The following is a 23,763-nucleotide window of genomic DNA, read 5'->3' as shown; positions in this document are numbered from 1 at the left end:
ATGGCGGAGGCGGCGCTGAGGTGAGGGAGCGGCGCCGCGGCTCTGAGGGGGCTCGGGGGGCTCCGGGCGGGGATTTGGGGCGGGGTGAGGGGGAACGAGACCCCCGGCAGCTGTAGGGGGGTGGGGGCCGCGCGGTGGGGCGGGGACGGGGCTTGGGGGTCGGTTCGGTTCGGCCCTGAGGGGGTGTGAGGGGGAGACTCCCCTCAAAGGTTTGGGAACCCCACAGAATTCCTTCCCTGAGGGCTTCGGGACACAGGGACCCCCCAAGGATGTGGGAACCCCACAGAATTCCCTCCCTGAGGGATTTGGGACACAGAGACCCCCCCCAAGAATGTGGGAACCCCACAGAATTCCCTCCCTGAGGGATTTGGGACACAGAGACCCCCCCAGGGATGTGGGAACCCCACAGAATTCCTTCCCTGAGGGATTTGGGACACAGAGACCCCCTCAGAGGTTTGGGAACCCCACAGAATTCCCTCAGAGGACACGGGGATCCCCCCAAAAAGATCTCCAAGGGCTCGAGGACCCCAAAAACACCCCAAAACCAACCCGAAGATTCGGGGACCCCCCCCCCCCCCCCAAAAAAGACCCCAGAGGGTTTTGGGAGCCCCCCAAAAGGACCCCAAAGGGTTCAGGGACCCCCCAAAAAGACCCCAAAGGTTCAGAGACCCCCCCCAAAAGGACCCCAAAGGGTTCAGGGATCCCCCAAAAAGACCCCGAAGGGTTTGGGACCCCCCCAAAAGGACCCCAAAGGTTCGGGGACCCCCTAAAAGACCCCAAAGGGTTCGGGGACCCCCCCAAAAAGACCCCGAAGGGTTTGGGACCCCCCAAAAGACCCTGAAGGTTCGGGGACCCCCCCAAAAAGACCCCAAAGGGTTCAGGGACCCCCAAAAAGACCCCGAAGGTTCAGAGACCCCCCAAAAGGACCCCAAAGGGTTCAGGGACCCCCCAAAAAGACCCCAAAGGGTTTGGGACCCCCCCAAAAGGACCCCAAAGGGTTCAGGGACCCCCCAAAAAGACCCCAAAGGGTTTGGGACCCCCCCAAAAGGACCCCAAAGGTTCGAGGACCCCCAGGCCCCCCCCCCCAAAGGGTTTTGGGACCTCCCGGCCCCCCCCCCCGCGCATCCAATGGAACTGCCCGGGGCGGTGCTGAGTCAGGGACTGCGAGTGATTAATTAGTGATAATTAAACACCCGGGGTTCAATTGATGGTCAATTCATCACCGAGTGATTAATTAGTGATAATTAAACACACGGGGTTCAATTGATGGTCAATTCATCACCGAGTGATTAATTAGTGATAATTAAACACACGGGGTTCAATTGATGGTCAATTCATCACCGAGTGATTAATTAGTGATAATTAAACACACGGGGTTCAATTGATGGTCAATTCATCACCGAGTGATTAATTAGTGATAATTAAACACACGGGGTTCAATTGATGGTCAATTCATCACTGAGTGATTAATTAGTGATAATTAAACACACGGGGTTCAATTGATGGTCAATTCATCACTGGTTGATTAATTAGTGATAATTAAACACACGGGGTTCAATTGATGGTCAATTCATCACCGAGTGATTAATTAGTGATAATTAAATACACGGGGTTCAATTGATGGTCAATTCATCACCGAGTGATTAATTAGTGATAATTAAACACACGGGGTTCGATTGATGGTCAATTCATCACCGAGTGATTAATTAGTGATAATTAAACACGCGGGGTTCAATTGATGGTCAATTCATCACCGAGTGATTAATTAGTGATAATTAAACACCCGGGGTTCAATTGATGGTCAATTCATCACCGAGTGATTAATTAGTGATAATTAAACACGCGGGGTTCAATTGATGGTCAATTCATCACCGAGTGATTAATTAGTGATAATTAAACACCCGGGGTTCAATTGATGGTCAATTCATCACCGAGTGATTAATTAGTGATAATTAAACACCCGGGGTTCGATTGATGGTCAATTCATCACCGATTGATTAATTAGTGATAATTAAACACCCGGGGTTCGATTGATGGTCAATTCATCACTGATTGATTAATTAGTGATAATTAAACAGACGGGGTTCAATTGATGGTCAATTCATCACTGATTGATTAATTAGTGATAATTAAACACACGGGGTTCGATTGATGGTCAATTCATCACCGATTGATTAATTAGTGATAATTAAACACACGGGGTTCAATTGATGGTCAATTCATCACTGATTGATTAATTAGTGATAATTAAACAGACGGGGTTCAATTGATGGTCAATTCATCACCGAGTGATTAATTAGTGATAATTAAACACGCGGGGTTCAATTGATTGTCAATTCATCACCGAGTGATTAATTAGTGATAATTAAACACACGGGGTTCAATTGATGGTCAATTCATCACCGAGTGATTAATTAGTGATAATTAAACAGACGGGGTTCAATTGATGGTCAATTCATCACCGAGTGATTAATTAGCGCCGCCCGAATCTATTGAGCCCGGCTGTTATCGATTAATTAACGATGTTGGTTAATTGGCTCGCGGCACTGAATGCAATGACCCAAACCTCTATCAATTAATTAACTGGCAGTGCTTAATTAATTAATTTATAGCATGGAGCTTAATTACCAACCTGCTTCTGGTTGATTAATGATAATTTAATGGGCCCAGTATTGCTGGTTGATTAATGAGGAGGGTTAAGTCTAATTATCAAAGTACTCGTGATTAATTAGTCCCACTGAGTGTGGGAATTCCGGGGTGGGGATGATGGGATGGGATTGCTGGGAATTCCGGGGATTTTCTGGGATCAGAAAGGCCGGGAAATGGGATTTGGGGGAATGTAAAAGGTTAAAAGCTGGGAATTCTGGGATGGGATGGGAATGGGAATTGTGGGATGGGAATGGGAATTCTGGGATGGGATGGGAATTCTGGGATGGGAATTGTGGGATGGGAATGGGAATTCTGGGATGGGATGGGAATTGTGGGATGGGAATTGTGGGATGGGAATTGTGGGATGGGAATTCTGGGAGGGGAATTCTGGGAGGGGATGGGAATGGGAATTGTGGGATGGGATGGGAATGGGAATTCTGGGATGGGAATTCTGGGATGGGATGGGAATTGTGGGATGGGAATTGTGGGATGGGAATGGGAATTCTGGGATGGGAATTCTGGGAGGGGATGGGAATGGGAATTGTGGGAGGGGATGGGAATGGGAATTCTGGGAGGGGATGGGAATGGGAATTGTGGGATGGGATGGGAATGGGAATTGTGGGATGGGAATTGTGGGATGGGAATTCTGGGATGGGAATTGTGGGATGGGAATTCTGGGATGGGAATTCTGGATGGGAATTCTGGGATGGGAATGGGAATTGTGAGATGGGAATTCTGAGATGGGATGGAAAAGGCAAGAAAAAAAAAGGGATTTCTGTGATTTAAAGGCACAAAAACCCAGGAATTGTGGGATGGGAATGGGAATTGTGGGATGGGAATCCTGGGATGGGAATCCTGGGATGGGAATCCTGGGATGGGAAGGGATGGGAGTTTTGGGATGGGATGGGATGGAAAAGGCAAAAAAAAAAAAAAGGGATTTCTGTGATTTAAAGGCACAAAAACCCAGGAATTGTGGGATGGGAATGGGAATTGTGGGGTGGGATGGGATTGAATGGGAACTCCTGGGGTCTCTGGGATTTAAAAGGCCGGGAAATGGGATTGCTGGGATTGAATGGGGATTCCTGGAATTTCTGGGATTAAAAAAGCTGGGAAATGGGATTTCTGGGCTAAAGAAGTGGGATTTCTGGGATGGAGTGGGATTGCTGGGAAATAACGGCGTTCCTGGGATGTAAAAGGTTGAAAACCTGGGATTTCTGGGCTAAAATGAAGGGATTTCTGGGAATTCAGAGGTCAAAACCTGGGATTTCTGGGATGGAATGGGATTGCTGGGCAAAAACCCTGTGGGATGGACTGGGATTCCTGGGAATTCCTGGCATTTCTGGCATCAAAAAGGCCGGAAAATGGGATTTTTGGGATTTAAGAGGCTAAACCTGGGATTTCTGGGATGGAATGGGATTTCTGGGAATTCAAAGGCCAAACCCTGGGGTTCAGGCCTGGCTTGGCCCTGGCAGCTCCCTGCCGGCCGTTCCCGGCATTCCCGAGGCTTCCTCGCCCTTCTCCTCCCGATCTCCTCCCTTTCCTTGTGGAATTCGGGGCTCTCCCCTGGAATTCCATCCCCAACCTCTGGGAAATGTGGAATTGCAGCAGCTCCGGAGGGGCCGCGGCCGAGGGAACGCCCCGGAAACGGAACCGGGATCCTGATGGGTGAGTCCGGGCTATTCCCGGGAATCCCGATCCCAAATCCATCCTTGGATGCTCCCAGGGATCCAGGGGCAGCCAGGGATTCTCTGGGAATTCCGGCCCAGCCGGGAATCCCTTCCCAAGATCCCAGCCCGAGCTGCCCTTTCCCAGGGAAATCCCTCCATTCCCGCCTCTCCCAGCCTGCCATTGGATCCAGCCCCATCCCGACTCCTCTGCGGGAAGGAATTCCGGCCTCCAGGCCCTTCCCTGGCAATCTCGGCACTCCAGGAAGGCTCTCCCTTCCCTTTCCCATGCCCGACTTCCAGAAAAACCCCTGGCCATGGATTCGGAGCCTCCTGGATCCCAGAATCCCGGAATGCTTTGGCTGGGATCCACGCAGCTTCAATCCCATCCCATTCCAAGGCCGGCACCTCCCCCGATGATCCCAGGCTGCTCCAGCCTTTCCTTGGGCACTGCCAGGGATCCGGGCATTCCCTGGCAATTCCAGCCCAGCCGGGAATTCCTTCCCAACATCCCACCCCGAGCTCCCCTTTCCCACTGGGAAGCCATTCCCTGCCTCCTGCCCCTCCAGCCCTTTCCCAAATCCCAGCTCTCCTGGAGCCCCTTTAGGCTCGGGAAGCGGCTCCGAGGATCCGCTCCCTCATTCCCAGATCTCATCCCTCATTCCCTCTTTTTCTGCAGCTCCGGCTCCGAATTCCAGACCCCGGTGACCAAACGGCTCCGAGCCTTTCCCGGGATTCCATCACCATCCCGGCAGCAGCCGCCGCTCTCCTCCCGGCCCCAGTGGGATCGCAGCGGGAATCGCTCCGGCCAGGGAGCCGAGGAGGGCGCGGCCGTTCCCGGGAAAGCGGCGCATCCCAGGAGATTGGACATCCCGGCCCTTCCCGGGCATTCCCAGCCGCAATCCCAGAATTCCCAGCCGCGTTCCCACGTGCCCGTGGCAGCTTTTTATGGGAAAAGGACCTACCTGGATCCTCTGGAGAGGAAACGGCTCCGGGAGCTGCTGGGAGCGGTCGGCGGCAGCGGGGCTGGGAATATCCCGGGAAAACCCGGTGGGAATCCCAGCAGGAATCCCGGTGGGAACGGCAGGAATCCCGGCAGGAATAGCAGGAATCCCGGCAGGAATAGCAGGAATCCCAGCAGGAATCCCAGCAGGAATGCCGGCCGGAATGCCGGCGGGCAGCGCGGCTCCAAAGGCGCAGCCGATGCCGGCCGCGTTCCCAAGGCGAAGGCCGGCGTTCCGGAGGGGACGGGCGGCGGGAAGGCCGGGAAGGGCCGGAATTCCGAGGGGCCGGAGGCGGCGCCGCGGGTGCTGCTGGGCCGGGGGGCGCGGCCGGCGCTGAGGCTCCCGCTGGGATCGGCCTTCTTCAGCTCCGGGAGCCGATCCCGATCCCGGAAAAAGCCCGGAGAGCCCCGAGCCGCGGCGGGAAAGGCTCAGCCGGGAGAAGCCGCGCCCCGGGAAAAGGCGCAGGAGAGGCGGGAAGAGGGAAGGATTGCGGAGGCTCGGGAAGAGGAGAAGGAAAACTGGGAAAGCAACGCTGGAAAGGCTGCCCAGAGCGGGAACGGCAACGGGAACAGTGGGAATGACACCGGGAATGGCACCGGGAATGGCGCCGGGAACAGCACTGGGAATGGCACTGGGAATAACAGGAACGGCGCTGGGAACAGCGCCGGGAAGAGCGGGAATGGCACTGGGAATGGTGCTGGGAATGGCACCAGGAACAGCACTGGGAATGGTGCCGGGAAGAGCGGGAACGGCACTGGGAATGGTGCCGGGAATGGCACCAGGAACAGCACTGGGAATGGTGCCGGGAAGAGCGGGAACGGCACTGGGAATGGTGCCGGGAATGGCACCAGGAACAGCACTGGGAATGGTGCCGGGAAGAGCGGGAATGGCACTGGGAATAACGGGAACAGCGCTGGGAATGGCACCAGGAACAGCACTGGGAACGGCGCCGGGAATGGTGCTGGAAATAGCAGGAACAGCACTGGGAATTGTGGAAATGGTGCTGGGAAGAGTGGGAACGGCACCGGGAACAGCACCAGGAACGGCACCGGGAATTGCGGGAACGGCACCGGGAATTGCGAGGCCGGAGCGGCCGGAGGCGGGAATGGGGTGAGACGTCCTGGGAAAATCCAGGGAAATCCAGGGAGGGGATCTGGGGGGGATCCAGGAGGGAATCCAGAGGAATCCCGAGGGGATCCAGGGGGTCCAGGAGGAATCCAGGGGGGGATCCGGGGGTGTTCCCGAATCCCGGCCGTGGGAAGGGCTCGGGGCGATTCCTCGTCGGGAGCGCTGGGAGGGAATTTACCTCGGAATTCCAGTGGGGTTCCTTTGGGATTCCTTTGGGAATTCTGGGGGGTTCCTTTGGGAATTCCCGTGTGATTCCCGCACTTCCCAAGGCTCTCCGTGCCCGGTGCGATTCCCTGGCTTCCGGCTGAAGGGAGAATTCCCACGGGATTTTTTTCCAAGGAAAACCACCCGAGCCCCCTCCCGGCTCCTGGTTTTCCCTGGGAAGAGCTGGAACGGGAATTCCGACCCCTCTTTTCCCTCTTCTTTTCCAAGTTGGGGTCAAGGGAAGGAATTCCCGCTGGCTTTTGTGGGATCCAGCATTCCCGGAATTCTCCAAGCTGCCGGGAAATGGGGTTTTCCCGGAATTCTGCCCTTTCCTGGGTCTCGTTCCGGGTTTTCCCAAGGGCCGGGAAGCTCGGGATCAGATGGAGCAAAAGAATTCCCAAATTTCCAATACTTTGGGATTTCCCTGGGGAATTGTGCCAGGAATTCCTTCCCGACCCCCCCATTCATTCCCAGCGGGAGCCGTTCCCGGTGTCCCGGCCCCCCCAAGCTTTCCCTGGATCCTTTCCCGGGAACGCTCCCGGATTGGATCCAGCCCCATCCCGACTCCTCTGCGGGAAGGAATTCCGGCCTCCAGGCCCTTCCCTGGCAATCTCGGCACTCCAGGAAGGCTCTCCCTTCCCTTTCCCATGCCCGACTTCCAGAAAAACCCCTGGCCATGGATTCGGAGCCTCCTGGATCCCAGAATCCCGGAATGCTTTGGCTGGGATCCACGCAGCTTCAATCCCATCCCATTCCAAGGCCGGCGCTTCCCAGGCTGCTCCAGCCCCTGGAAAACCCCTGGAAAACCCCCGGGAGCCCCCCAGTCCCACCCTGGGTCCCACAGAATTCCAAGTTTTCCCTGAAATCCTCTCTCCATCTGCAGGAATCCCCTGGAGTTCCCGCCTCTCCCAGTGCGGATTCCCGGGATTCCCTCGGCGTTCCCAGCGGGAAGAAGGCCCCGGGTGAGTCGGGAAAACCCCGGGAATCTCCTCCTTTCCCTGCTCTTCCCGGAATTTCCGGGCCTGGGAAGTTTTTTGGGATGAGGAGAGATCCCGGCCCCGACGCTGGGAACGACGGAGATCCGCGGGACGCGGAATTCCCTGGATTCGGGGTTGGGGTTCCGCCTTCCCGGATTGCCGCGCTAACGCTCGGAATTCCCGGGCGTTTTCCAGGTTCTCCGGGCCCGGCCGAGCTCTATCCCATCTTCCTTCCCGGCAGGAGGAGGTCAGAGCCCCTTCCCGCCTTTCCCAGATCCCATTCCCGATCCCATTCCCAGATCTCCTTCCCGGAGCCCCTTCCCAATCCCATTCCCGCCTTTCCTGGATCCTATTCCTGGTTCCCATTCCTGCCTTTCCCAGATCCCATTCCTGGTTCCCATTCCTGCCTTTCCCAGATCCCATTCCTGATCCCATTCCCACTTTTCCCAGATCCCATTCCTGATCCCGTTCCCGTCTTCCTGGAGCCCGTTCCCACCTTTCCCAGATCCCATTCCCAATCCCATTCCCACCTTCCCAGATCCCATTCTTGATCCCGTTCCCGATCCCATTCCCGCTTTTCCAGAGGGGCCCAGGGAGCTGCTGATGCCGGGAATCCGGGATGGGAATGTCCCAGGGAATCCCGGGATGCTTCGGGCGGGGCCGGAGCCCCAATCCCATTCCCAGGGCCGGGAATTCCCCATCCCGGATTTCTCCTCGCTCCGCCCATCCCTGCCCCCGGCTGCCGCTCCCTTTGCTGCTGGAATTCCCAGATCCCGGAATTCCGACGGCTCCGGAAGCAGCAGATCCCTTCCGATTCCATCCCCTCGGGGCTTTTCCTGGAGTTTTCCCTCGGGATTTCCCGGGAATTCTCTGTCCTGGGAATGTGCTGAACTCCTGCCTGCATTCCTGGCTTTCCCCACTTTTCCCTGGGGCTTTCCCTGTTTTTCCCACTTTTTCCTGAATTTTCCCTGCTTTTTTTCCCGGATTTTCCCACTTCTTCCCGGCTTTTCCCGCCGTTGCCGTGTTTCCCAGGCCTCTGGAGGAGCTCCCGGCTCCGTTTGGGATCGGCCCCTCCTGTGGAAAAGGCGCTGCCAGGAAATCCCGGGAAGCGCCGGAGCTGCCCCGGGATCAGCTGATCATTGTGAGCTTCCCTCCGGGAATTCGGGATGGGGGAATCCGGGAATCCCCTGGGATAACCCTGGGACAACCCAAGGGATTGCTGGGAGAGGATGGGGAGAGCGGGAATTCTGGGGGTGGGAATTGGGAATTCTGGGGGCGGGAGCTGGGAATTCTGGGGGTGGGAATTCCCAACTGGGAATTGGGAATTCTGGGGGTGGGAATTGGGAGTTCTGGGGGCGGGCAGTGGGAATTCCCGGCAGGATCCTATCCCTGTTTCCCAGCCCTTTCCTTTTCCCGGGAATGCCGAGCCCGGGCCCATCCCATTCCTGCTTTTCCAGGAATTCCCGGCGGTGCCGGGAGCTCCTTCCCAGCCCCGTTCCCGAGGGATCATTCCCGGGGTCATCCCTGGGGTCATCCCTGGAATTTTGGGATCATCCCTGGGGTCATTCCCGGCCGATCCCAGACCTCGGATCCGACGGGAGGGAGAAATTCCCAAAATCCCTTCCCGCACTCCCATCCCTAAATCCCTAAATCCCTTCCCTGAGCGCCACATTCCAAGCCCTGAATTCCTGGAATGCGGAGCCATTTCCGGCGCTCCAAGCCCTTCCCGAAATCCCCGCCTCGCTCCCATCCCGGAATCCCGTCCCCACATCCCGAATCCCCAGGTTCCCATCCCTCAATCCCACATTCCCGTCCCTTTTTCCAGAGCCCTTTTCCCGCCTTTCCTTCATCCTTCCCTCCCCATTCCCACCGGGATCCCCCCTTGCATCATTCCCAGACCTCTCCCGGCCCTGTCCCATTCCCGGTTCCATTCCCGAGCCCTTCCCGCTCCTGGTTCCATCCCCGTCCCATTCCCGCTTCCGTTCCTGATTCCATTCCCGCTCCTGGGTCCGTTCCCGTCCCATTCCGGGTTCCATTCCCGATTCCATTCCCAGTCCTGTTCCCGGTTCCATTCCCAGTCCCATTCCCAGTTCCATTCCCAGTCCCATTCCCGTTCCATTCTCACTCCTGGGTCCGCTCCCGTCCCATTCCCGATTCCATCCCCGGTCCCATTCCCAGTTCCATTCCTGTTCAGTTCCCAGTTCCATTCCCGGTCCGGGGTCCGTTCCCGGTTCTGTTCCTGTTCTGTTCCCATCCCATTCCCGCTTCCATCCCCGTCCATTCCCGCTTCTGTTCCCAGTTCCGTTCCTGATTCCGTTCCTGGTCCTGGGTCCATTCCCATTCCTGATTCCATTCCCAGTCCCTTTCCTGGTTCCATTCCTGGTTCCATTCCCATCCCATTCCCGCTTCCATCCCCATCCCATTCCCGCTTCTGTTCCCGCTTCAGTTTCTGATTCCATTCCTGGTCCTGGGTCCATCCTTGTCCATTCCCGATTCCATTCCCAGTTCCATGCCCATCCCATTCCCAATTCCGTTCTCATTCCCGGTTCCGTTCCCGCTTCCATTCCCAGTTCTGTTCCCGCTTCCATTCCCAATTCCATTCCTGTCCCATTCCCAATTCCGTTCCTGATTCCATTCCCGATTCCATTCCTGATTTCATTCCCGGCTCCGCTCCTGATTCCGTTCCTGGTTCCATTCCCGGTCCTGGGTCTGTTCCCGGTCCCGTTCCCGGTCCTGGTTCCATTCCCAGTTCCATTCCTGAGCCGTTCCCAGTTCCGTTCCCGTCCATTCCTGTTCCATTCCCATCCCATTCCTGGTTGCTGTTTCTGAGCTGTTCCCGGTCCCATTCCCATCCCATTCCTGGTCCCATTCCTGCTCCATTCCCGGTTCCAATCCTGGTCCCATTCCCATCCCATTCCTGGTCCCATTCCTGCTCCATTCCTGGTTCCAATCCTGGTCCCATTCCCGATTCCATTCCCAGTCCTGGGTCCGTTCCCATCCCATTCCCAGTTCCGTTCCCAGTTCCGTTCCTGATTCCGTTCCCGGTCCTGAGTCCATTCCCATTCCCAGTTCCCGTTCCCATCCCCATCCCCAGTCCCCATTCCCAGTTCCCATTCCCAGTTCCCATTCCCATTCCCAGTTCCCGTTCCCATCCCCATCCCCAGTCCCCATCCCCAGTTCCCATTCCCAGTTCCCATTCCCAGTTCCCCCTCCCATTCCCATCCCCAGTCGCCATTCCCAGTTCCCATTCCCAGTTCCCATTCCCAGTTCCCATTCCCAGTTCCCGTTCCCATTCCCCGTTTCCAGTTCCCATCCCCAGTTCCCATCCCCAGTTCCCATTCCCAGTCGCCATTCCCAGTTCCCATTCCCAGTTCCCATTCCCAGTTCCCAGTTCCCGTTCCCATTGCCGTTCCCGTTCCCATTCCCAGTTCCCATTCCCAGTTCCCATCCCCAGTTCCCATCCCCAGTTCCCATTCCCAGTTCCCAGTTCCCATTCCCAGTTCCCATCCCCAGTTCCCATTCCCAGTTCCCATTCCCAGTTCCCAGTTCCCATTCCCAGTTCCCATTCCCAGTTCCCATTCCCAGTTCCCAGTTCCCATTCCCATTCCCAGTCCCCATCCCCAGTTCCCATTCCCAGTTCCCATTCCCAGTTCCCGTTCCCAGTTCCCATCCCCAGTTCCCATCCCCAGTTCCCATTCCCAGTTCCCCCTCCCATTCCCATCCCCAGTCGCCATTCCCAGTTCCCATTCCCAGTTCCCATTCCCAGTTCCCGTTCCCAGTTCCTGTTCCCATCCACAGTTCCCATTCCCAGTTCCCATTCCCAGTTCCCATTCCCAGTTCCCAGTTCCCATTCCCAGTCCCCATTCCCAGTTCCCATTCCCCGTTTCCAGTTCCCATCCCCAGTTCCCATCCCCAGTTCCCATTCCCAGTTCCCAGTTCCCATTCCCAGTTCCCATTCCCAGTTCCCAGTTCCCATTCCCAGTTCCCATTCCCAGTTCCCATCCCCAGTTCCCATTCCCAGTTCCCATTCCCGTTCCCAGTTCCCATTCCCAGTTCCCATTCCCAGTCCCCATTCCCATCCCCAGTCCCCATTCCCAGTTCCCATTCCCAGTTCCCATTCCCATTCCCATTCCCAGTCCCCATTCCCAGTTCCCGTTTCCAGTTCCCATTCCCATTCCCATTCCCATTCCCAGTCCCCATTCCCAGTTCCCGTTTCCAGTTCCCATTCCCATTCCCAGTTCCCATTCCCCGTTCCCGCAGGACGCGGGCCAGCGGCGCCTGGGGGCGGAGCAGTGCGGATCCTGCGGGATGCTCTACGCTCCCGGAATTCCCGAGGATCGGCTCCAGCACCTGCGGCACCACCGGAGGCTCCACGAGGCGCTGCGCTATCCGGTGAGCCGGGAACGCCGGGAAGGAGGGGCGGGAACGGCGGGAATGAGGGGTGGGAATGTTGGGAACGGCGGGAATGAGGGGCGGGAACGCCAGGAATGGCGGGAATGAGGGGCGGGAATGAGGGGTGGGAATGAGGGGCGGGAACGCCAGGAATGGCGGGAATGAGGGGCGGGAATGAGGGGTGGGAATGAGGGGTGGGAATGGCGGGAATGAGGGATGGGAATGCTGGGAATGGCGGGAATGAGGGGTGGGAATGAGGGGTAAGAATGAGGGGCGGGAATGGCGGGAATGAGGGGTGGGAATGAGGGGTGGGAATGCTGGGAATGGCGGGAATGAGGGGTGGGAATGTTGGGAATGGCGGGAATGAGGGGTGGGAATGAGGGGTGGGAATGCTGGGAATGGCGGGAATGAGGGGTGGGAATGTTGGGAACGGTGGGAATGAGGGGCGGGAATGTTGGGAATGGCGGGAATGAGGGGTGGGAATGCTGGGAACGGTGGGAATGAGGGGCGGGAATGTTGGGAACGGCGGGAATGAGGGGCGGGAACACCAGGAATGGTGGGAATGAGGGGCGGGAATGAGGGGTGGGAATGAGGGGTGGGAATGAGGGGTGGGAATGGCAGGAATGAGGGGCGGGAATGGCGGGAATGAGGGATGGGAATGCTGGGAATGGCGGGAATGAGGGGTGGGAATGAGGGGTGGGAATGCTGGGAATGGCGGGAATGAGGGGTGGGAATGGCGGGAATGAGGGATGGGAATGAGGGGTGGGAATGAGGGGTGGGAATGGCAGGAATGAGGGGCGGGAATGAGGGGTGGGAATGCTGGGAATGGTGGGAATGAGGGGTGGGAATGAGGGGTGGGAATGCTGGGAATGGTGGGAATGAGGGGTGGGAATGCTGGGAATGGTGGGAATGAGGGGCGGGAATGAGGGGCGGGAATGAGGGGTGGGAATGCTGGGAATGGCGGGAATGAGGGGTGGGAATGAGGAGCTGGGGTTCCTTTCCCGGGATTCCTTTCCTGGGATTCCCCCCTGGGATTCCGCCCCCCCGCCCCCCCCATTCCCGCAGCCGTGGAATTCCCGTTCCCGGCGGGATTGGGATCCCTCCGGATGCAGGGCTGGGAATGCTCCGAGTCCCCGAGCTCCCGGGGCTTTTCCCAGTGGGAATCTCCGGGATTCCCCATCCCGGCAGGGATTTGGTGTCCGAGGGGAAGCGGCCTGGGATCGATCCCGCTGCCCAGATCCCCATTCCCGCATTCCCATTCCCCCATTCCCCCATTCCCATTCCCCATTCCCATTCCCCCATTCCCCCATTCCCACATCCCCATTCCCCATTCCCCCATTCCCGCGTTGATTCCCGGATGTTCCCGGCAGGGCTGGAAGCAGGAGCGCGTGGTGGCGGAATTCTGGGATGGGAAAATCGTGCTCATCCTTCCCGGCGATCCCAAATACGCCGTGAGGAAGGTACCGGGAATTCCCGTGGGATCGGGGTGGGATCCCGGCCCCGCTGCCCTCGGCCCCGCCCGCCTTCCTCCATCCCCGTTCCCGCTGGCATTCCCGCCCCTGGCCGGGCCCTGCTCCCGCCATTCCCGCTTATTCCCAGTTATTCCCGGTTATTCCCGGTTATTCCCAGTTATTCCCGGTTATTCCCGGTTATTCCCAGTTATTCCCGGTTATTCCCGGTTATTCCCGGCCATCCTGTTTTCCCTCCGCTCCCGTTTCACCACCCATCCCCTTTCCCACGAATCCCATCATTCCCACTATTCCCATCGTTCCCTCCATTCCCATTCCCTCCATTCCCAATCCCACCATTCCCATTTTCTCGCCATTCCCGGTTTTTCCACCATTCCACTTCCCGCTTTTCCCTCTGTTCTTGCTTTTCCCTCCATTCCCATCATTCCCGCCATTCCCATTTTCCCTCTGTTCCCTCCATTCTCCCCATTCCCGTTTGCCCCCCTTCCCATTCCCTCCATTCCCATTCCCATTTTTCCATTCCAGTTCCCAATCCCAGCTCCCATTCCCAGCTCCCATTCCCATTCCCATTCCTGTTTTCCCATTCCCATCCCCATTCCCATCCCTGTTCCCATTCCCGTTCTCGTTTCCCCATTCCCATTCCCTCCATCCCTGTTCCCATTCCCATCCCCATTTCCCCCAGTTCCCATTCCCATTCCCCTGTTCCCATCTCCATTCCCATGTTCCCGTTCCCGTGTTCCCATTCCCCAGTTCCCATTCCCCTGTTCCTCCATTCCCATTCCCCTGTTCCCATTCCCGTTCCCATTCCCCTGTCCCCATTTCCATTCCCATTCCCATCCCCATTCCCCAGTTCCCCTGTTCCCATCCCCATTCCCTCCATTCCCATGTTCCCGTTCCCATTCCCATCCCCATTCCTATTTCCCCAGTTCCCATTCCTGTTCCCATTTCCATTTCCCCCATCCCCATTCCCGATTTCTCGTTCCCCTGTTCCCATTCCCATTCCCGATTTCCTGTTCCCATTTCCCCCATCCCCATTCCCATTCCTGATTTCCCGTTCCCCTGTTCTCATCCCCATTCCCGTTCTCGATTTCCCGTTCCCATTTCCCCCATCCCCATTCCCATTCCCGATTTCCCATTCCCATTTCCCCCATCCCCCTTCCTGATTTCCCGTTCCCCTTTCCCCATTCCCATTCCCGATTTCCCATTCCCATTTCCCCCATCCCCATTCCCGTTCCCGATTTCCTGTTCCCCTGTTCCCATTCCCATTCCTGTTCCCGATTTCTCGTTCCCATTCCCCCATTCCCGTTCCTGATTTCCCATCCCCATTCCCATTCCCGATTTCCCGTTCCCATTTCCCATCCCCATTCCCGATTTCCTGTTCCCATTTCCCCCATTCCCATTCCCATCCCCATTTCCCCCATTCCCATTCCCGATTTCCTGTTCCCATTTCCCCAGTTCCCATTCCCGTTCCCATTTCCCATTCCCGTTCCCATTTCCCGTCCCCATTCCCGATTTCCCATCCCCATTTCCCCCATTCCCATTCCCGATTTCCCATCCCCATTTCCCCCATTCCCATTCCCGATTTCCCGTTCCCCTCAGGCCGAGCAGCTCCGGGAGTTGGTGGATTCCGAGCTCGGCTTCCAGGCGGGAGCGGCTGCGGAGCGGGGCCGGAGCCTCTGGAGCTTCCTCTTCGTGTCCCCGGAGGGCGGCGTCGAGGGGGTGCTGCTGGCCCAGCCCCTCACCCAGGTACCTCATTAACGCTAATTAACGCTAATTAGCGCTCATTAACCCAGTGCTGCCCTGCAGGGGGTGCTGCTGGCCCAGCCCCTCACCCAGGTACCTCATTAACGCTAATTAACGCTAATTAGTGCTCATTAGCGCTCATTAACCCAGTGCTGCCCTGCAGGGGGTGCTGCTGGCCCAGCCCCTCACCCAGGTGCCTCATTAACGCTAATTAACGCTAATTAGTGCTCATTAGCGCTCATTAACCCAGTGCTGCCCTGCAGGGGGTGCTGCTGGCCCAGCCCCTCACCCAGGTACCTCATTAACGCTAATTAACGCTAATTAGTGCTCATTAGCGCTCATTAACCCAGTGCTGCCCTGCAGGGGGTGCTGCTGGCCCAGCCCCTCACCCAGGTGCCTCATTAACGCTAATTAACGCTAATTAGCGCTCATTAACCCAGTGCTGCCCTGCAGGGGGTGCTGCTGGCCCAGCCCCTCACCCAGGTGCCTCATTAACGCTAATTAGTGCTCATTAGTGCTCATTAGCGCTCATTAACCCAGTGCTGCCCTGCAGGGGGTGCTGCTGGCCCAGCCCCTCACCCAGGTACCTCATTAACGCTAATTAACGCTAATTAGTGCTCATTAGTGCTCATTAACCCAGTGCTGCCCTGCAGGGGGTGCTGCTGGCCCAGCCCCTCACCCAGGTACCTCATTAACGCTAATTAGTGCTCATTAGCGCTCATTAACCCAGTGCTGCCCTGCAGGGGGTGCTGCTGGCCCAGCCCCTCACCCAGGTGCCTCATTAACGCTAATTAACGCTCATTAGCGCTCATTAACCCAGTGCTGCCCTGCAGGGGGTGCTGCTGGCCCAGCCCCTCACCCAGGTGCCTCATTAACGCTAATTAGTGCTCATTAGTGCTCATTAGCGCTCATTAACCCAGTGCTGCCCTGCAGGGGGTGCTGCTGGCCCAGCCCCTCACCCAGGTACCTCATTAATGCTAATTAGTGCTCATTAGCGCTCATTAACCCAGTGCTGCCCTGCAGGGGGTGCTGCTGGCCCAGCCCCTCACCCAGGTGCCTCATTAACGCTAATTAACGCTAATTAGCGCTCATTAACCCAGTGCTGCCCTGCAGGGGGTGCTGCTGGCCCAGCCCCTCACCCAGGTACCTCATTAACGCTAATTAGCGCTAATTAATGCTCATTAGCACTCATTAACCCAGTGCTGCCCTGCAGGGGGTGCTGCTGGCCCAGCCCCTCACCCAGGTACCTCATTAACGCTAATTAGTGCTCATTAGCGCTCATTAACCCAGTGCTGGGCCAGCGTTAGAGGTTAATTAGTGATTGCTGGGTGCGTGGCTGATTGGTGATCGATCAGTGGCTAATTAGCCACTGATTAGTGGTTAATTGGTGGTTAGTGTTTGATTGTGGTTAATTGGTGTTTGATTAGTGGTTAATTGGTGATTTGCAGCTGATTGGTGATTGATTTGTGGCTAATTAGCTCTTGATTAGTGGTTAATTAGCCAGTGATTAGTGGCTGATTGGTGATTGATTAGTTGGTAATTAGCCCCTGATTAGTGGTTACTTGGTGATTAGTGGCTGATTGGTAATTAGGTAGTGGCTGATTAATGCTGAGCTGTTGGTTAATTAGTGCCTAATGGCTAATGAATGATGGTTAATGACTGGGTGGAGATTACTCAGTGATTCATGGCTGATTAATGATTGATTAGTGATTAATTAATGACCGCTGATTGATCAGTGATTGCTCAGTGATTAGTTAATGAGTGACAGCTCGTTAGCGATCGGTCGCTGATTGATCAGTGATTGATCAGTGATTAGTTAATGAGTGACAGCTCATTAGCGATTGATCAGTGGTCGGTCGCTGATTGCTGTTCCCAGCTCCCATTCCCAGTTCCCATTCCCAGCTCCCATTCCCAGCTCCCATTCCCAGCTCCCATTCCCAGCTCCCATTCCCGTTCCCAGTTCCCGTTCCCAGTTCCCATTCCCAGTTCCCCTTCCCGTTCCCCTTCCCGTTCCCATTCCCGTTCCCAGTTCCTGTTCCCAGTTCCCGTTCCCAGTTCCCAGCTCCCATTCCCAGTTCCCAGCTCCCATTCCCAGTTCCCGTTCCCAGTTCCCATTCCCAGTCCCCAACCCCACATTCCCAGTTCCCAGCTCCAGTTCCTGTTCTCAGTTCCCCATTCCCAGTTCCCATTCCCAGTTCCCTTCCCCCATTCCCAGCTCCCAATCCCATTGCCCTGATCCCAATCCTGCATTCCCATCCCTATTCCCATTCCCGTCACTCCCACTCCCATCACTCTCATTCCCAGTTCCCATTCCCAGTTCCCCCTCCCACCATTCCCACTCCCACCATTCCCACTCCCATCACTCCCATTCCCAGTTCCCACTCCCAGTTCCCACTCCCACCATTCCCACTCCCACCATTCCCATTCCCAGTTCCCATTCCCAGTTCCCACTCCCACCATTCCCACTCCCATCACTCCCATTCCCAGTTCCCATTCCCAGTTCCCACTCCCAGTTCCCCCTCCCACCATTCCCACTCCCAGTTCCCATTCCCAGTTCCCACTCCCACCATTCCCACTCCCATCACTCCCACTCCCAGTTCCCATTCCCAGTTCCCACTCTCATCACTCCCATTCCCAGTTCCCATTCCCAGTTTCCACTCCCACCATTCCCACTCCCATCACTCCCATTCCCAGTTCCCATTCCCAGTTCCCATTCCCAGTTCCCATTCCCAGTTCCCATTCCCACCATTCCCACTCCCATCACTCCCATTCCCAGTTCCCATTCCCAGTTCCCACTCCCAGTTCCCACTCCCACCATTCCCACTCCCATCACTCCCACTCCCAGTTCCCATTCCCAGTTCCCACTCTCATCACTCCCATTCCCAGTTCCCATTCCCAGTTTCCACTCCCACCATTCCCACTCCCACCATTCCCACTCCCAGTTCCCACTCCCAGTTCCCACTCCCACCATTCCCACTCCCACCATTCCCACTCCCATCACTCCCATTCCCAGTTCCCCCTCCCACCATTCCCACTCCCACCATTCCCACTCCCATCACTCCCACTCCCAGTTCCCCCTCCCACCATTCCCACTCCCATCACTCCCATTCCCAGTTCCCACTCCCAGTTCCCACTCCCACCATTCCCACTCTGTTATTCCCGCAGGCGTTCCGGGTGCTGCCGGAGCCGTTCCCATCCCCGGCCGATTCCCAGGATCATTCCCAGGCCGATTCCCAGGCCGATTCCCAGTATTCCCAGTGCCGCTCCCAGCCCCGTTCCGCAGCGGTGCCGGGGCCGTGCCGGGCCTGGCGCTGCTCGGAGCAGCCGGAGGCGGCCGCGTGCGGCATCAGCCGCGTCTGGGTGCGGGCGGCGCGGCGGCGGCGCGGCATCGGCACCAGGATGGCGGACGCGCTGCGGTGAGGGGCACTGGGGGCACTGGGAGCACTGGGAACACTGGGAGCACTGAGCACTGGGAGCACTGAGCACTGGGAGCACTGGGAACTGGGAGCACTGAGCACTGGGAACACTGGGAACACTGAGCACTGGGAACACTGAGCACTGGGAACACTGGGATGGCGGACGCGCTGCGGTGAGGGGCACTGGGGGCACTGGGGGCACTGCGAGCACTGGGAGCACTGGGAACTGGGAGCACTGAGCACTGGGAGCACTGGGAACACTGAGCACTGGGAACACTGAGCACTGGGAGCACTGGAAACACTGAGCACTGGGAACACTGGGAACACTGGGAACTGGGAACACTGGGAACACTGGGAGCACTGAGCACTGGGAGCACTGGGAACACTGAGCACTGGGGGCACTGGGAACTGGGAACACTGGGAACACTGGGAACTGGGATGGCGGACGCGCTGCAGTGAGGGGGGCACTGGGAGCACTGGGACCACTGGGAGCACTGGGAACACTGGGAACTGGGAACACTGGGAGCACTGGGATGGCGGACGCGCTACGGTGAGGGGCACTGGGAGCACTGGGAACACTGGGAACTGGGAACACTGAGCACTGGGAACACTGGGAACACTGAGCACTGGGAACACTGGGAGCACTGGGAACACTGGGAACTGGGAACACTGAGCACTGGGAACACTGGGATGGCGGACGCGCTGCAGTGAGGGGCACTGGGGGCACTGGGAGCACTGGGAGCACTGGGAACTGGGAACACTGGGAGCACTGGGATGGCGGACGCGCTGCGGTGAGGGGCACTGGGGGCACTGGGAACACTGGGAACACTGGGAGCACTGAGCACTGGGAGCACTGAGCACTGGGAGCACTGGGAACTGGGAGCACTGAGCACTGGGAACACTGGGAACACTGAGCACTGGGAACACTGAGCACTGGGAACACTGGGATGGCGGACGCGCTGCGGTGAGGGGCACTGGGGGCACTGGGGGCACTGCGAGCACTGGGAGCACTGGGAACTGGGAGCACTGAGCACTGGGAGCACTGGGAACACTGAGCACTGGGAACACTGAGCACTGGGAGCACTGGAAACACTGAGCACTGGGAACACTGGGAACACTGGGAACTGGGAACACTGGGAACACTGGGAGCACTGAGCACTGGGAGCACTGGGAACACTGAGCACTGGGGGCACTGGGAACTGGGAACACTGGGAACACTGGGAACTGGGATGGCGGACGCGCTGCAGTGAGGGGGGCACTGGGAGCACTGGGACCACTGGGAGCACTGGGAACACTGGGAACTGGGAACACTGGGAGCACTGGGATGGCGGACGCGCTACGGTGAGGGGCACTGGGAGCACTGGGAACACTGGGAACTGGGAACACTGAGCACTGGGAACACTGGGAACACTGAGCACTGGGAACACTGGGAGCACTGGGAACACTGGGAACTGGGAACACTGAGCACTGGGAACACTGGGATGGCGGACGCGCTGCAGTGAGGGGCACTGGGGGCACTGGGAGCACTGGGAGCACTGGGAACTGGGAACACTGGGAGCACTGGGATGGCGGACGCGCTGCGGTGAGGGGCACTGGGGGCACTGGGAACACTGGGAACACTGGGAGCACTGGGAGCACTGGGAACTGTGAGCACTGGGAACACTGGGAGCACTGGGAACACTGGGAACTGGGAGCACTGGGAGCACTGGGAACACTGGGAACTGGGAGCACTGGGAACTGGGATGGCGGACGTGCTGTGGTGAGTGGGGGCACTGGGAGTACTGGGAACACTGGGAGCACTGGGAACTGGGAACACTGGGAACCCTGGGAACTGGGAACACTGGGAACACTGGGAGCACTGGGAACACTGGGAGCACTGGGAACACTGAGCACTGGGAACTGGGAACACTGGGAGCACTGGGAACTGGGAACAGTGGGGATGGGAACAGTGGGAATTGGGACTGGGAACACTGGGAACACTGGGAACTGGGAACACTGGGAACTGGGAACAGTGGGAACACTGGGAACTGGGAGCACTGGGAACACTGGGAACTGGGAACACTGGGAACACTGGGAACACTGGGAACTGGGAGCACTGGGAACACTGGGAGCACTGGGAACTGGGAACACTGGGAGCACTGGGAACTGGGAACAGTGGGGATGGGAACAGTGGGAATTGGGACTGGGAACACTGGGAACAGTGGGAGCACTGGGAACTGGGAACAGTGGGAATTGGGGAGGGAAAAGTGGGATCAGGGAGGGGAAAACTGGGATCGGGGATGGGAACAGTGGGATTGGGGAGGGGAAAACGGGGATTGGGGAGGGAAAGGTGGGATCAGGGAGGGAAAAGTGGGAATTGGGGAGGGAAAGGTGGGAATTGGGACAGGGAGAAATGGGAATTGGGGAGAGATTCAGGGAAAAGTGGGAATTGGGGCGGGGTTGGGGATTCCCGTTCCCGACGCTCGATCCCACCCCTGGCGCCTTTCCCACCCCCTCCGGCTCCGCGGGAATTCCGGGAGGGCCCCAAGCGGCTCCCGGGGCCGCTGCCGATCTCCCGCCTGGGAACCGGGAAGGGCAGCGCCGGAAATGCCAAATTCCAGCCGGAACCGCGCCGGATCCCGGCGGAAAAGCTGCGGGATCCGAGCTCCGGCTCTTCCGGATTCGGCGGGAAACGTTCCCGGATTTTCAGTGGGAGTCTCTGGAGTTGGAATGGAGAACGTTCCCGGTTCTTAGGGAAAACATTCCTGGTTTTTAGGGAAAATATTCCCGCTTTTTAGGGAGAACGTTCCCAGTTTTTAAGGGAAACGTTCCCGGTTTGAATGAAAAAAATGCCCGCTTTTTAGGGAGAACATTCCTGGTTATAGTAGAAAAAATCCCATTTTTTAAGGGAAAACATTCCTGGATTTAACAGAAACCATTCCTGGATTTAACGGAAAACATTCCTGGTTTTTAGGGAGAACATTCCTGGTTTTTAGGAGAACATTCCCAGTTTTTAGGGAAAACATTCCCAGTTTTTAAAAGAAAAATTCCTGGTTCTTAGGGAAAACATTCCCAGTTTTCAGGGAAAATATTCCTGGTATTAGTGGAAAAATTCCCGTTTTTTAGTGGAAAACATTCCCGGTTTTTAGCAGAAAAATTCCCAGTTTTAATGAAAAAGTTCCGGGTTTTTTTTAGCGGAGAAAAATTCCTGGGTTTAGGGAAAACATTCCCAGTTTTTAAGGGAAACATTCCCGGTTTTAATGAAAGAATTCCCACTTTTTGGGGAAAACATTCCTGATTTTAGTGGAAAAATTCCCATTTTTTAAGGGAAACCATTCCTGGATTTAACGGAAAACATTCCTGGTTTTTAGAGGAAAAATTCCTCGGTTTTAGGCAAAACAATCCCAGTTTTTTAGGGAGAACATTCCCAGTTTTTAGGGAGAACATTCCCGGTTTTTTAGGGAGAACATTCCCAGTTTTTAGGGAAAATATTCCCGGTTTTTAGGGAGAACATTCTGGGTTTTAGGGAGAACATTCCTGGGTTTTAGGGAGAACATTCCCGGTTTTTTAGGGAGAACATTCCCAGTTTTTAGGGAAAATATTCCCGGTTTTTAGGGAGAACATTCTGGGTTTTAGGGAGAACATTCCCAGTTTTTAGGGAGAACATTCCCAGTTTTTAGGGAGAACATTCCCGGTTTTTAGGGAGAACATTCTGGGTTTTTAGGGAGAACATTCCGATGTTCTCCCTAAAAACCAGGAATGTTTTCCCTTAAAACCCGGAATGTTTCCATTAAAAACCAGGGATTTTTCCACTAAAACCCGGAATGTTCTCCCTAAAACCTGGGAATATTTTCCTTAAAAACCCGGAATGTTCTCCCTAAAAACTGGGAATGTTTTCCCTAAAACCCAGGAATGTTCTCCCTTAAAAACCAGAATGTTCTCCCTAAAAAACCCGGAACGTTCTCCCTTAAAAACCAGAATATTCTCCCTAAAAACCGGGAATGTTCTCCCTTAAAAACCAGAATGTTCTCCCTGAAAACCGGGAATGTTCTCCCTAAAAACCCGGGAATGTTCTCCCGGGAACGCGGCCCCGGCCGGGCCGTTCAGTGCTCGTCAATCCCCGCCCGCCTTCCCTCTCCCGCTGCTCCGGCTGCAGGCCGGGAATTCCCGCGGCAGCGTTCCCGCCTTTCCCGCCCGCTCCGTGCGGATCCCTGGCGGATCCCTGGCGGATCCCTGGCGATCCCGCTCCCCTCTCCCGGCCCAGGCGCTCCTTCGTCTTCGGGACGGTGCTGAATTCCCGGGATTTGGCCTTCTCCGACCCCACTCCGGACGGGAGAGCCTTCGCCGCGCGCTACTGCGGCCGGCCCGACTTCCTGGTCTACAACTTCCTGCACGGAGCCGCCGGAACGGCCGCAGCGGGATCGGGATCAGCTGGATCGGGATCGGCAGGAGAGTTGGGATCAGCTGGATCGGGATCGGCAGGATCGGGATCGGCAGGAGAGTTGGGATCAGCAGGATCGGGATCGGCAGGATCGGGAGCAGCAGGAGGGTTGGGAGCAGCTGGATTGGGATCAGCGGGATCGGGATCAGTGAGATCAGGAGGACCGGGAGCGGGATCAGCAGCAGGATCAGGATCAGCAGGATCAGGATCAGCGGGATTGGGATCAGGATCAGCAGGATCAGGGTTGGGGTCAGCTGGATCGGGATTGGGATCAGCAGGATCAGGGTTGGGATCAGCAGGAGTGGGATCAGCAGCAGGACTGGGATCGGGATCGGGATCAGCAGGACTGGGATCGGGATCATCGGGATCATCGGGCTCGGGCTCCTCAGGCCTGCCCTGAGTTCCAGAGGGGCTGGAGAAGCCGGGATTGATCCAGGGGGTCCTGCTGAGCTCCCGCGGGAATCCCTTCCCCAAATCCCTTCCCAAATCCCTTCCCCAAATCCCTTCCCAAATCCCTCCCCAAATCCCGTCCCAAATCCCTTCCCCAAATCCCTTCCCAAATCCCTTCCCCAAATCCCTTCCCAAATCCCTCCCCAAATCCCTTCCCCAAATCCCTTCCCAAATCCCTTCCCCAAATCCCTTCCCAAATCCCTTCCCAAATCCCTTCCCCCAATCCCTTCCCAAATCCCTTCCCTAA

The 23,763-nt window shown here is 56.9% G+C and overlaps 1 protein-coding gene across 1 annotated transcript; it reads left to right on the top strand.

The window, feature by feature from the left end:
- ESCO2 (establishment of sister chromatid cohesion N-acetyltransferase 2) lies at positions 1–23,466 on the top strand (the record flags this gene model as incomplete). The annotated part of the gene is made up of 10 exons (XM_082276799.1): positions 1–20; positions 4,993–6,427; positions 7,533–7,611; positions 7,822–7,873; positions 8,659–8,767; positions 11,887–12,018; positions 13,389–13,478; positions 15,087–15,233; positions 18,396–18,646; positions 22,890–23,466. The coding sequence occupies 10 exons, from the start codon at positions 1–3 to the stop codon at positions 23,464–23,466; spliced, it is 2,892 nt and encodes a 963-aa protein (XP_082132925.1).
- Between the last annotated feature and the right edge of the window lie 297 nt (positions 23,467–23,763).

The sequence above is a fragment of the Coloeus monedula genome (genome assembly GCF_965178545.1).
Source record: "Coloeus monedula genome assembly, chromosome: 2".
Taxonomy (NCBI): Eukaryota; Metazoa; Chordata; class Aves; order Passeriformes; family Corvidae; genus Coloeus; species Coloeus monedula.
Note: the sequence above shows the minus strand (reverse complement) of the source record. Positions and strands in the feature narration are given on the sequence as shown.